At 40.6% G+C, this 15,426-nt stretch overlaps 1 protein-coding gene across 2 annotated transcripts in view; it reads left to right on the top strand.

The window, feature by feature from the left end:
• Positions 1-15,426, top strand: part of LOC124158864 (laccase-2-like) — a 124,296-nt gene that overhangs the window by 91,281 nt on the left and 17,589 nt on the right. For both annotated transcript variants that reach the window (XM_046534255.1, XM_046534254.1), the window contains exons 6-8: positions 4,594-4,822; positions 5,584-5,840; positions 8,246-8,429. In XM_046534255.1, the coding sequence (XP_046390211.1) occupies positions 4,594-4,822; positions 5,584-5,840; positions 8,246-8,429 (670 nt within the window). The remainder of the gene's footprint in view (positions 1-4,593; positions 4,823-5,583; positions 5,841-8,245; positions 8,430-15,426) is intronic.

The raw sequence follows: 15,426 nt of genomic DNA, 5'->3' as shown, positions 1-15,426 counted from the left end.
TAACTGAAAATATTGCGAATAAATAGAACGCTCTGCGCTCATCGCCCTGCTGCGGAATATTTTGGAACCGATTGAGATGAGACTAACTAATTGTAAGAGGCAACGTTAATAATGCCACTATGGGTCGGACTGGGACCTACTCGATGAATTTCCCTTGAACGAGGCAATCATTTCGAAAGACGCTACCTGTGACGACGCGTGGAGTAATGGCAAGCAATGACGAAAAAACGGAGAATATCATTCTTGGTATAAAAATGTTAAATTACATTCAACAGCAAAGAATTGACTTTTTGTAGATGTCATTTTCGAAGAACGCTTTAAAAAGTCTTGGAAGGTGTTGTAAAATCAAGTTGAGCAAATATTTTCATTTATAAATGGAAAAATATTGGCGTATCACATTGTACTCAATTCATGAATATTTTGAGCTGGACTTTTCTTCTCTTTTATTTTAAATGTAATCTTTGTAATGTATGTGTTTCTAATGTTTTGATCCAATGTACATGTTTTGTATGTTTCGTTGTATCGAATTTTTTTATAAATGTGTTGTATACAACATCCGCGAGGGCCAATCCTCGCCGTGGATGAATAAAGATAAAGATAAAGACATCTTTATGAGAATGAATGACTTTAAGCGGTTGATGACTGCCTCGATTGGGCAATTCTGTTTTTCGCACGACTGAAATTTTGTTCCCTATTGTTTTAATAGTAGTTATCATCTTTTATGTTCTGTTGGTCACACGAGTACTACATAGAACATAGTTATAGAAGAAAGTGCCTACAAAACTTACATTCGAAAAAAGAAACAAAAAATACCGACTACAAAAATAAAAACTCATCAACACTGTAGCAGCATTTGTGAATAAGCAGTTCTTTTAATTTTAATTTTTTTTTAATTTAGCTGGCTAAACCTTTAATTGAAATTGGAATATTATCGCAGAACTTTGATATTGAGTTATAAGGACCTTTCTTGCTTATATTAAGTGGCTGATTAGCCTGATGAACATTTTGTCTAACACATGTCTCATGGCTATGTACAGCAGAATTGGGCAGAAACGGTTGTCGATTACTTCTGGCAAACAAAGAAATTTTCAGGATATAAGTAAATAACAAAGTGAGTATCATGAGTTTTCAGAGTGAGAAATCTTTTGTCACATTTTGCGAGGGATTCGTTGAATTGTACGATTAAAAAAATACGGGTTTGACTCGATGATTTGGAAAGCCAATCCTGACAAAAGACTCCGTCGAAAGACACGTTCAATAAACTTACCTGTCTCATTCACAACAGTGGGTATTCATCACTGAAATGCCTGGTGAATTTGTGAGAGTCCCTTTTTCCGTTTTTCTATATTTTTATAACTAGTTATTTATTTAACTATGTGGTCATTAAAAGCGCTGTCTTCAAGGTTATACGCACTGAGGAGGATTTTTGCGGAGGATATTTTAATGCGCAAGAAGGCAAATGATTTGCTTTCCAAAAGATGCGGTTGAGGACAACAACTCTATCGTTCGAATAAAATACTTAATAATGACCTAAAAATTCAAATGAAAAAGGCTGGTAAAACTTTTTAGCTCACTTTCTAAAATCCTCGTAGAAGGACTTAGAAAGTTAGACGATGAATAGCAAAAGCTGTCGTTAGCAAAACGGCCTTGAATAGGTTATTGAATTTATAGATGGCATTGGCACCAATTACTCGCTGGTCGGCATTCATTGTCATAAGATAGTTTCTTTCTTTATCCGCCGTTTAATTACCTTTTCCATTCAGATCCATCAACTGAAAATGTTACGGCATCCTTTCTGGACTAAAATACCTAGAGGGACCTCACCTAATGGGTAAACATCTATCTTAATCATGACATATCCATTGTATCACGAAATATGTCCTAACCTGATTCTTAATTGTAGAGCTATTTGAATTTTATTCCAAGCACAGACAGAAATTTGGTTCGGGAGGGAGGACCTTGAGTGGCATGCTGGTTGCCAATTTGCATAATCGTTCGCATAGTTGTTCGTATCTGTAAACCGTGGTATTTATTACATAAACTTATTAATTTCTCTTGCATAGTGCTGGAAATTTACAGTTATCATCGGTTTTTACCGAAACCAGACACGTAGCCAGGGGGAGTTCGATAGTTTCAGCCCTTTCCCCCCGAAATTTGTTTCCCAGTGACGACTGCCCTCAGTGCATCTGCTGAGGAGGCCACCTGGGGCACCAATCTTCCGACATTCCGTCCCCTGGTACAGTTACATTTCAGAATGCTTGCCATCGGATTCTTTTCGGAAACATGCATAATAAAATCTCCTTTGCAATGGACCATTTCATAAGAACCCGGAAATATTCAGGAAAAAGAAAAATGTGTATCATTAGGAAAGAGACAGATGTTAGATCCCCTCAGGCCAGGCAGTCAGACTTACCATGAACTAAGAACCTCCACCGCAGTTGCATTGTTCGCGGATTGGCATAAAAGTCTCTTTTATCATTTTTCTAGGCACTAGTTTCCCATTCACTTCCCTAGTGAAAATTATATTAAGATTTTTTTCTTCTCCAGGATTGAAAATTCTCCGACGGCTATACATAACAATCACACTTCTTCTAAGATATTTCTTTTGTTTTTTTTTTGAAAGAACATCGAACGCTTCTAATGACAACTAAGTATAATTTTACGCAGTCAATTCCTGCAGCTATGAACGTCTGATGACCTCCGAAGTTTATTATTACAATCTCTTATGACAAACGATGATTTTCTCAGGTGAACATGACTCTATGAAGACTTTTTTCCAAGAAGTTATAGTTTTTGCTAGTCATCTTATGGGACAAAAGCTCCCAGCTGTCAACGTCATTTATGCCTATTAAGATTCAGCTTTTGTTACCGAAGATACAGGACTTACGGCCCCGGTGGGATCTTCGACCTACTAAGTCACTAAACGATTCGACCCGGAGGTTAGTTTGGATAGGCGAGTGTAGAGCTCTCCCAGTACTAATTTACAAGCGTATAAGCAACACTTATTCAGTGTACGAGGGCCAGTTCTTATCAGGGCCAGTCCTCGTGTCATCCGGAGAATTTTCGTTCGCAGGCTTCTTCATCCGGGAACAGCAAAACCTTCACCTACAAACCTAAGACTCACAAACGTAAGAAAAAGCGTTTGAAAATTCCAGGTGACGACAGATATCTGACGCATCTCGACTTTAAAAAATATATACCCCGAAATTTTTAAGAAAAATTGAAATAACTAACAATTACCGATTAACATCTCAAGCTCTAAGGAGCCAGTTTGATCACCAGTAAAATTATAGCGACTCAATGAATACTTACTCCTTTCTACTACTTTTGATTTTATTTCCATGGTATCATCAAGCGTATGAGAGAAATAATCAATGAATATTCATTACTTTCCCAGTTATTTGTCAAAGTCATATAACTAATAAGTAACTATTTATTTTCAATAACTTGCATGTACAGCTATAATTAAGTCCATAGTAGCGATGTAACGTGTCGACAAAGCACGTCCCGAGTCTCATTAAAGTCCTCTCCTACGATAGATGAGGCATTAAAAATTCACATTTCTAAAATTTTGACTTAAACACTGAAAATTATCAGCCCTACAGTGTACAGTGGCAATACCATGAAATAATAAGTCTAAGAATTTATTTCCCCATCCCTTTAGTAGTATTTTCGACACCTTTCAGAATCTGATTTCATCCTTTTTAAAATTTAATCTTCATAAAAAAGGTCCCACGGTGAAGGCATAGAGATCTTTTCCTCGTTGAACCACTAGCAAATTTAAACTGAGATATTGCGGAAATAAATAAGCTTCGCGTCGAACCGCTACGCCTGCCGTAAATTCATGGGCCTCGCGGCATGATTTCTCGTAGAAGTCGGTTGAGATGAGTTCCAATCCAAATTGCATCTTTCCTTTCGCTAGGCGAATAGCCGCAATGGAAACGGGTCATGTACGGTAAATCGACAATGGGATTTTCTACCACGCGATTCAATTCATGAGAACTACTGCAAGCCATTGAGACCAAAATGCCCAGGGCGAACAATCGCAATATACGAGGACGCGAACTCTTACCGCAATGAACCACTTCTGTCCGTATTTTTTTTCAAAACAAAACAAAATTACCTATGATAATTATTACTATTACTGATAGTCATTAGGATGCCTCATAAAACAATTCCTGGAGAAACTGGAACTATGCATGAATTTTTCCGGTTTAATTGGCGGGATATCCTGTTAACGCCGCCGCGCGAACCGCGCACCGTTCACGCGGCCATGAAATTCACATTAATTTCAATGGGAAAAATTCACCGGGACCGGAAATCGAACCTCGGACCTGTGGCTTTCCGGTCCACTGCGCAGACCACTAGGCTGTATTTGTTAGTGAATTTCCAAAGAATAATATTTGAAATTTAATAAGACTGCACTTGCCAAAAATTTAAATAAAATATTTGAATAGAATTTGAACCCGGAACCTTCGGGTGTGAAACTAAGACTATAGCCACCCACCTCACCTACCCAATCCCCTATTACGGATCCCCAATCTGGGACTAATCGCTGTGGACGAGTCACTTGATCTTGCGGTGTGTTTGCAGTTGATCCAGGAGAACGAGGTTGAGGGTGGTGGCGAGGGATCTTCAGCATCGCCTGTGGCTGCGTTCAAGGTGCGCGCGGGCCTTCGTCATCGGTTCCGCGTGGCCCACGCAGGGGGCGTGGCCGGATGTCCCTTGAGGCTCGCCGTCGACGGACACACCATCTCCGTCATCGCCCTCGACGGGAACCCCATCCGACCCTCCGAAGTCAAGTCATTCATCCTTTCACCCGGTAAGTGCCAATCGACATCCACAAATAGAGATCTTTAACAGCTCCGTGGTAGACCTAATGTGGCATTGTTCAACAAATTTTCGTATAACCATTGTAAATTTATCCGAATGAGATTATTTATTATTCTACTTCCATTCTTGTAGTAGTAAATTAAAGCTACCGGCAATTTTCCACTAGTGCTCTCATTGCACGACCGCATACAGATTAGACTCTTCACTAGACTTTTCTTTAACACTTTGCGATCCAATTTTTTTTATTCAAGTCGCCTGGTGCAAATTAATTTTTAGGATTAAAGGTATAATTGGCAGTATTGATTGATTACCTTTGAAATACTCTTATTATATTGTTTAAAGTAAAAATTCACTGGTTTTAATATTCTTCATGCCCAATCAAATAGTTTATTGTCTGAAAATTTCAATTCGTCATATCTCTTGAAAGATTACCCTTGTACAATTGCAACACCTAGTTATTTCGAGCTCAACTAGATGTTGGACCTGATGCTAGCACTAGGCCTGTCGAGCCAGCATCTAAGTTCAACCGCAAAGGTTTAAAATCTTACGCAGTGATCCTCTCATAAGCTCTTTTCAATCCATGACCTCTTCCTTTTCTAACACATATGTCGCTGTGATATCCTCTAACTGCTGTGTCCATTTTCCTCTGAAGTGCCGTCCCATTTGTTCTCATTACTTTTTAATTACTTTTCCGACTCACGCATGTAATAGTTGCGGCCTACTGAAGTAATGGCAACAAATCCTCTTCAGGTGAACGGGCGGACTTCATCCTGTCTGCGGACCAGCCGATCGGCGAATACTGGATGCGGGTGGTTGCGGACAAGGGAGGCAGGGAGCTGACCGCCGACTGCCAGAGCCTCTCGCAGAAGGCCCTCATCCGATATGCGACGCTGGATTACAAGCCCAGGATCAACTACGCCTTCCCGGAGACCATGTCGCTCAAGTCTTCGCGCAACGCGGCGCAGCAGACCACGCCGCGACCCGACCGAAGGGACTTTGCCGCCGAGGTCAGTGTCCTCGCCAAATCGAATATGATCGCCGGGGAAGGAGGGATAGCTATGAAATGTTATGTTAAAAAAAGAGAGGTAATAGATGTGGTTCATAGAGGAGAGACTAGAACTTATTTAAAGTAAAAAAGAGTAATAAAAAACCAAAGAATTTTGGAAATTTTGACTCTTTAATTTTTCTAAGTTTTTTAATAACTCTTTTTTATTTCGTCTTCTGGAATTTAATTCACGGAAATAAGGAGGACTGAACTTATCACCTATTTCATGAATGGCCGTCGTCTGTCGCCGCCCATCGTTGCAACACAACGCGTTTCTTTACGTCCCTTTTTAGCTGAGATGTTTGTCAATTATATTTCGCTATGAGCTATACCACCGGATGTGGTGTGATTGTGAAGCAAATCGGTGAAACTAACTGCATTGTAATTTTTCAAAAGAGCGAATTTACTATTCAAAAATTCTTCCCCTATTACTCTGACTTTTCAAGTCTTTAATGAACAAGATCTTTCCCAAAGGGAATCTATCGGCTTGAAAGATGAATTAACATGGTTTTAACCCACATTAACTGCTGTCCCTTCCTCCCTACCTTGTTGGTATTTCTACCCCGGGTCCATAGGTAAATTTCGAATGACTTATGAGGGAATATAATGGGGCGTCCAATAATTACGTGAGGTTATTTGGCGATTTTTGCGCCCCCCCCCCCCCCCACTTACCCCTGCTGAGATATCGTGAAGCTTGGCTCTACTACCTCCCGCCACCCTCTAATCTCACGTGAGATTGTTAAAAATGCGTAGTTTCAGTGTAAATATGTTAATCTACGCTTCATTGCGATGGATTTGTTAAAAATAAATTTGTTTAATCATTTTTATTTAAAATTAGTGAAGTATAGTATTTAAGATTACTTAGATCGCGATTTTACAGTTTCTTGCGGAAAAAAATTACGTGATTCTTGCGAGGACCCCCCCCCCCCCCTCACCCTCACGTGAGATTGGATGCGAATCGGCTCGACCCTCTCCCCCCCCCCCCTAAACGCCTCACATAATTAATCAATACCCGCATATAAATCAGTGGCGTGTCTTTACGAAGTCATCCGCACGAAAATTTACTTAGGGGAAAAATCACTTGCCTCGAATGGGATTCGAAACCGGATTTCCCGAATTTAAAATTCCCATGTGTTGTACCATAAAAAATACTCCGCAAAGGTATCAGATGCCATCATAACTTTAATAATGGAGTAGACATGAATATTGGGGGTCCGGGTTCGAAATCAGTCTAGGCCAGGGGTCTCCAATTTACTAGGCCACGAGGGCCACATTCCAAGTGCCGAATCGCCCCGCGGGCCGGATAGCAAATTTGTCGATGGCTGAAGTATTCGATACCAACGTCTACTGAAGTATCCGGTGGCGTATTTCTTATTTACGAACAGTTGAAGGCGACTTTGACGTGCAGTACAGCGCTGCAATGCTCCCAGCGGCGTGTCACAGAGTTAAACAAGCGAGAATCGCGCGCTACTTGAAACGAGTGCGCGGGCCGTATTTTGGAGACCCCTGGTCTAGGCAGTGGCGGCTGGTGGTAATTTATCTAGGATGTGCATTAGAGCAGATATATAGGATGATTTAATTATATTATGTTAATCCTAATCCATGAGCATCATATTTCGTCGTAATAGAATACATAGCAAGCAAAACATATCACTGGTACATTCTACCCTTAAAATTGCATGAACAGAAATAATATTAGCATGCATGAAAATAATTATTCTCAACACACCTTTACAAGTGACGGTAGTTGAAATTCATTCTCTTTTCCTTACACCCTATGAGGAAGTAGTGTAGAAAACGGCCATACAGATGGCTCTTTAGACGGACTAGGATCCTGGGCGCAGGTAGTGTAGGTGGCGGCTACACCACTACACTACCTGCTAGTCAGTCACCAAAAATATGCGCGTGCGCACTAGCATCGTTTTGAGTCTGCTCCCATCACCCAGCGTTCGGAGGCTCATATTTCTTGCATATGCAGACAGTGCTTTTATCCTTCTCGTTGCAAAGGAATAGTTTTCTTTTATAATTTATTCATCTTTGGGTGTGCACTTGCTAACATGCGTATACGCACGCGCCGCCACTGGGTCTAGGCAAATGATTAGGGCTCCTAGGATTTCCGCGAATAAAAATGCTCTTGGCTTCAAACGTACCTACTGCATTTTTGACACGCCCTTCAGTATTCATGGTGCTCTTTACGAACTTTATCCCTCGATTTTAGATTGTGCTCCAACCTTAGCAACACATCGAAAAATTGCAAGCAAATGATGAGATCGCGAATCTCATGGAGCCGTACGAATGATTTTTCCTGTGTGTGATTTTCGCACGTCCCAAATTGCTGCATCACTATCTTCTCTTGTTCGTTTTCAGGTGCTGCTCAACTCGGTGGACGAGGTGTGCGAAAAGGCGTCCGACGTGCTCTGCGTGACTGAGGTGCACGGCTTGAAGAAAATGGACCCCGAACTGGCGACGCCCAAATTGGACCGCACGCTCTACGTCCCATTCGATTTCCAAATGGTGTCCACGGACAACGTCTCCTACCCGCCTTTCCTCGGTAAGACAACCTCCAATTTCATAAGATTCCATTATTATCATCACTACACACAACCGTGCAATCTGAGTGTTGTCAGGTGGCACAGTAAGGTAACATCGTTAGATATTATTATCTGTTCATTTTATCTCTGCGGGTCAGCTTTCGTGAGATTCCGGACACTATCGGAGGGCCTCGCTGAAGGGGGAGGGGCCTCGCTGAAGGGAAGGGGTAGTACCGAGAGAGAGAGAGCAGGAGCGACCTTAACGTTGCCAAATGTACACAGGCGCCCTAGTGTCCCACTGAAAAGGTGTGACTCATACGTGGCCACAGATATTTTGGGCCCGACGGCGAAACAATGCATAGCTACTTATTTAGAGGGGATTGAGGATAATCCCATCTCAGAAGCCAGGATATTGTCCGCTAAATGAGAGACCGCTGGTGAAAGGCATACATAAGCGTAACATTCTGATAAACGGGGATTGCAAGGGAATTCGTGAGGATGAGGATGCAAAAAGAATGGAGAAAAGTAGCACGACGGGTATTTTATTAAATAATTTATTTTGTAACTTATTGCTGGAGTGGTGTGGCTAATAAATCAACCTCCTCGTCTTCCCTCCCGTCAGTGTCCATATTTTCGGAGTCACTTTCGGAGCCTTCAATAAGCACGCTCGGATGTTACTCTTTTAAATCAGAGGTATACAAAACTATATAGGTTGTAATACCCAAAAGTAAATACGGAGTTGAGGAAAAGGGTTAGGGTTTGGTAATAAAGGGATCGGAAAAGTACTGAGAGGGAATAGGTGGAGGGAGGGAGTCGGTGCTGATGAGAATGCAAAAGGTGAATAAAAATTTTCTGGAAAGGCGATGGAAAAGGATTGAAGTGGAAGAATAAGGAACAGTAAGCTAGAAGTTGGATTTAAATGGAAGAATCGAAGAGCACCAAGAGAACGCGCGAGATTTGGCAACACAGCTAGCAGATTCACGAAGTTGACACGACGGAGGTCTGAGAGCGACTGAAATTCCGAAGTGCTAGGCCACGCCTACTGTCTGCTGATTGGGAGAGGGAAAGTCACGTGTAGATAAACTTTCCCTCCTCTCACCCCAACTCGGTTAAGCCACACCAGCTCACCCGCAAAGATAAAGTGAACAGACCTTAAGCAACATGAAACAAAAATATCTTCATCATTTGTCAACAATCCTAGCATTGTTTTGACGCATCTCTATATTAAGTTTGGAGTAGCTGCGTCTCCTCGGGGTAATGATGTGGTGGTTTCCCCTTTCCTTCCTCAACGCAGTTATACAGCCGTTAAAGTAAATGTTACCATGCCTGCAGTGGAATGAGTGTCGCTGTACTGACCACCGTGGTCTCCACCTACACTCATATGAAGAAGAGCTGCTGCCTCCCATCGCCAAGTCACGGCATCTTCACAGGTTTAATTTATCATTTATTAGAAGATGGCCTATCTTACCCAGGGATTAGAGCCATACCACCTCGGAATGTCGTCACATTTTGTCCACGACTGCTTATTCGACAAGTAAACTCGCTTATATCGCAGCTAACTTCTATATCTAGAGGTTGACCCACCATCCGCAACCCGGTGGACGCACTGGGTGGCTTAAAGGTCAGCCGCGAGACATGAAAATAAACATATTAAAATATTAAAAGCTCCGTTAAAATTTTATGACATTTTCTGTTATGACAAAATAATTTATCAGAGCTTAAATTTGGAGCATGCTCTCCTATACGGAAGTGCGGCATGGATAATGACATATGCGGAGAAATCAAGAGTTAAGGCCTTCGAAATGTGGTGTTACAAGAGAATGATGAGGATCAAATGAATCGACCGAGTTAGTAATGAGGAAGTTCTAAGAAGAGTAGGAGATAAGAGAAGCCTCATTAATAATGAAAAACACTTTGTTACTTCCACAAAATTTTTTTCCTCATTAAAACCTTGCCAAGAAGACGGAACAACCTTATAGGTCACATCTTGAGACCTTATGGCCTGATGAAGACGATCTTCGAGGTAAAATTGACCATGATTTCTCATAAGTGGCTAGATTTTGGCAAATATTAAGGGTAAGGGGGTCTTACCGTGATGAGCACAACGGATTAGGATAGGTTCGGGAAAGGATAATCTCGTGCTGTTATTGAGATAGCGCGTTCTACCACTATTTAAAAACCTAGAATTCAGTGGTGCCGAAGCCATGGGGCCTGAGGAAGCCCGAGCCTTATCTAAAATTCGTCATGGGTGTAAGGAAAAAATGTGTCAGGCTTGTCGATTTTCCCCAGGGTGTCCAGATATCGAGATTCTAGTTATCAGGGTTCTAATGTTGATAATATGACTCTTCTAAAATGCTTAAAAAAACTTAAAACTCACTACCAAATACTAAATTTCCCGGAGCAAGATCCTCGGTTTGGCCCCCCAATAATTTTTTTGAGTTGGCATCCCTGGTAGAATTTACTGTTGCGAGATAAATGGACCTAATTTGCTGTGAATAAAAAGATGAGAATCGATTTTTCTCTCGTTTTCTATATGACAACGTACTTCTTTCTGCGTTGCATCACTCAACTTTTAAACTTTAAATGAGATCGGATTTTTTGAAACATTCATGAAATAGCTGGAGCGAGTGTGTACAAGATTAATGCTCCTTTGTAGATGTCATCTACGCTGGAAAAAAAAATTTTAAATGGCTCATGAGAAAAATATTTGTTTCAAATTTTGCGTTGGCGAACATAATACCTTAAATTTTCTTCCGCAATTTATTCTATTTGAACTGCTGGGAATAAATATTCACTTCCCTCCGACGAACCGGCTTTGAGCAAACATTTATCTTCACTGACCCATTTCTTTTCATGATTTACCGTGTGGAATTTCTATACTTTTTATGATTACGATCACTACGTGACGGATTCCATCTTATGTAACACGGAGGCTCATCCTTAGCGTAGTTGACTATTGCCTACATTTGACTGCAACTTTCTCTGGTTATTGGAAAGTTGGGAATGTTGTCACTGCTCACCCGTGCTGAAGGGAATGCGATTCTATGCGCTAATCGTTTGGTTGTGTTATATGTGCCCTGACTTCAATTACAAGTCTTAAGAGCGAGAAAAGAATTGATACAGAAATTGATATCGAAAATTTGATGCCGAAAAATTATTTTTTTCGGCATTAAATTGATCCCGCGGAAAAGTTGTCGGCTGATACTTCGGTCTCAGATCCGAATTCTTTTCAAAATCATATATTATTTAAATTTCTACTGGAGGCTTTCACAGCGCTAGATTGCAGTTCTCTTCACGGTTTCCGGGTTAGCTGCGCCGAAGTTATTCTCAATATGAAGTTTCCTGGTCTATGCTGGCCACATCTTAAGATCAGGTCTGATTGTGAGTGCCGCAAGATGGAGACGGCCTTCTAAATAATAATAATAAGTTTATTACCCCACAAAAAAATTAAATGGCAATAGTAAAATTGAGTAATTTTAGGTGGCCTCGAAGGATAACCTGTTTGAGGCTACCTTTCAAAATAATAATACATTATGCTTTACATATATACCATCCTCAAGGCAACCTACCAGTGGCGCGACCAATTAGCGTCGAGGACCCTTATTTTGGCGTGCTAATGAGTATTTGTCTTTTCCAAGTGTTTTCAGTAGCATTGTCCGTGGACACCAAGTGTCATCAGTATGTCAATGCATTTGGATAACCTTTTATAGTAGAGGATAAATTGGAATAAATTTACTTAATTTAATCGAAGGAAGGATCAGTTGACTAGGTATTCACTTCCTGGTTTGCAACAATATTACTGAAAGCGAGTCAACCTCACGAAGATAGAATGCAGCTATCTGCAATTAGAAATTTCGTTCGGGGACGGTCCAAAAACAAGGGGGAAGGAATTTTTAAAAAACAGACTACAAAAGTAGAAGGTTTTAAACTAATTTTAACACTTTTCATAATCGAAAAAAACTTCATTTGTTGAAGAAACATTTAGTATATTTATGATTTTTCAATATTTTTTGTTCTATGAAGGAAAATAATTGTATTTTTATGTTTCGGGGGGAGTCCGAACCCCCCGACCCCTCCCCTGGCTAAGCCACTGGAATGAATAACTTTTAGAGCGAACACAAGGATCCAGGGAGACCATTAAATCACACCCACTATCCACTCGCTATGATCCAGTTCGTGAGTGATGTTTATAACTACGTAATGGCTTGAGTTGTATCATAACTGGCATGCATCTCAAGTTCTAAATGTCTTGTAATGAGGTCGCGGAACCTGTTTTTAGAAACTTCACCTCTACTAGTTTGCTTATTCCGGATGGTCGACTGGGTACACGTTTTCAGCGTACGCTTAGATCGTACATTGACAGCGCTTCACGTGGCGATGACGTAATTATTCACGCCTTTTTTGAAAGATAAAACAGTCAATTATCGAACTTCAATGATATGAAGCGTTTGGTATGGGAATAGCTATTGTTGTGTCAGTCATAGTGGAATACATCTCCGAATCACCTTGGCAGGTCCAGATTAAGGGTAATATCCTATCCCCCGTACTTCTGTTTAATTGTAAAGGAACTGTCCAAGGAAAGGAAATGCCATTCCTAAACTAAACGAGCGAAAATTCACACATCTGTGACTTAGTCTGGGGTGATCTCTACCCTCACCCACCCCTATATACCTTCGTTTTGAATCGCTGAGTGAGTGAGGACGAATAACTTTAAATAATGTAAGAACTGTATAAGGATTTTAGTTCCTTAAACATATATATGTATTGACGGCAAGAACACCTGTGAATACTTAAGCGACTCCAGAGGTTGTGAGTGCAGCTTGGAAAGTGAGATTGAAAACTACGTTCCGCTTGGCTTTGATAAAAAAGCTGAGGTGGCATTTCGTTGGAGCTTTACCTAGGAAATGTTATTTCTTCTCTTTTGCATCCTGTATAACCTGTCTTATGTAACTCATTCGGGGCCGTCCCTTGCCCTTTTTCCCTTCCTCCTTCAACGATTGTCATCATGCCTCAAAATGTGGCCTACTAAGTTGTCCCGTGCTCTGCCTAACGTTTTTAGGTGGCTTAAATTTATTAAACGACCGTTCACCCTGACTAAACAATGTTTTGAAGAATGTTTGCTTATGGAGATTTTCTCCTCGTCATAAATGCCAGTTCGAGTGGTGGGTAGTAAACTCCAGTGAATTGCTTCGTATTAAATGAAGTGCCCACCTGCATTTGAACAGACACGTCGTGCAAAATCTGGCGAGCTTCATAAATCGAGTTGGAGGCAATTTCGCTGCTACGACAAGTCTGGGACATGCTCCAATTTTCTGTTAATAAATGTGGAGGGAACGTTTTTTGCATTGACCCCAATGGTGCCTTTTTATCAAGACCAGGCCAATGCCCATAAATATAGAACACCCGATGCTACTGTTTATGCCTTTGACGCCGAGTTTCTCTCCAACCTTTTCTCGTTTCCCTTTCCTCAATGCAAAATTGACTTCAGGGGGCAGGAATTAAGAGGACGCATTACTTTCTCTGGAACGGTCGTATCTGTTCTTTTTTGGTGATGGATTACTCATATTTTTAAATATTCAGGGCATATATCTAAGCCTTTTCTAACATTTGCCTATATCTCAAATATGTAAAAAAATTACTCTTGGAAAATACCGAAGGAAAATTTCGAATTTTTATATAAATACAAATGTAGATAAGGACCTACTTTATATGCCCTGTAAAACTCAGCTTAATAAAATAAGTTTCAATCGAGTACCACGCCGGAAAGAGTCATTCGAGTGGTAGAGACTCATATTACAATGGCCTGGTAAAATAGGAGCATTGTAGCCATTAGCGTGGTTTTATCGTGGTGTGAAAAAATTATTTCAGCATGTCAATATTCAGCACTCGTGCGTTTCATGTCTATTTGTTCTTCTTAGAAGATTTTCCATTATACAGAAGCCGGAAGTGTTGTATACCCTCCAGGCGCTAAGTGGTGAACCTGCTGGAGGTGGCCTGGAGAATCCTCCACTGTAGTATTCGTGGGTGAAATTAAGAATTTTGACCTGTCCTGCCTCATAGTTTAGAACGCAAGCGCAAGATACAGGGTGAGCGAAACTTTTTTTCTCGGGTGCGAAATCAACGCCTCCTAAAGGCAAAGTTTCCTCAAGACAGGCGCGTTGTAAAAGCATGGCGGAAGAATTCAAATTTATAATAAATAGCGTTAGGGGAAAAACTATGCCGTGAAATGCCTCTGGAATGTTCCAATTTCTTTTTTAATATTTAGTTATCTAGAAAAATCAGAGGAAGCGCTTATAGTTCCTAGATCATTCATTTCCATCCCATAGTACAGAATAAAACGTAACTCATGCAAGAATCAAAAGAGAGGCTAGCTCTGTTAACTGGGCACTGCCTACTTCAATCAAGGTAGCAGGAAAATAAGCGAATGATAGAATTTTATCTGAAAAATAAATATTTTTCTTACACCTAATAAATTAAACTTGTGATTACTTTACCTCTTTAAAGATTGATAATATTGATCAAGAACCTTAAGAGATCACTTTTTTCTCTATTCCATGTCAATCAGAATTGAACTTCATTCCCATAAAAATCGAGCACGGCATGGCTTTTTATTAATTAGAGATGGACATCATCATAATATTTATTACTTAGAGGTGAACATTGTTAATTTAATATAGATCTGTGATACGAAGTAAAATTCAAATCTCATGGTCATTATAAAACTTAATGTTTTTACTCTATACTTTAAATGTCGAAATTGTGTATTAATTTAGATTTCGGACACGTCTGCGATGCATTCTGCGACGCGGTATACATTCTAAGAGCTGCCTCCTCTCCTGGTTTTCTTTCTCTGTCCTCCCGCTCTCGTATTCCTTCCCTCCCTTTTCTCTTCAGTCGATAAGACCGTAACATTTTTTCAACCCCAACATGAATGAAGGGGTCAGCTCTAGAAGATGACATCTCCAGATCTTTCCTAACCCCGTGGCTCAGGATTTCTTTTTTTCGTTTTTCATGCTT

This window comes from Ischnura elegans, chromosome 5, assembly GCF_921293095.1.
Source record: "Ischnura elegans chromosome 5, ioIscEleg1.1, whole genome shotgun sequence".
Classification (NCBI taxonomy): domain Eukaryota; kingdom Metazoa; phylum Arthropoda; class Insecta; order Odonata; family Coenagrionidae; genus Ischnura; species Ischnura elegans.
Note: the sequence above shows the minus strand (reverse complement) of the source record. Positions and strands in the feature narration are given on the sequence as shown.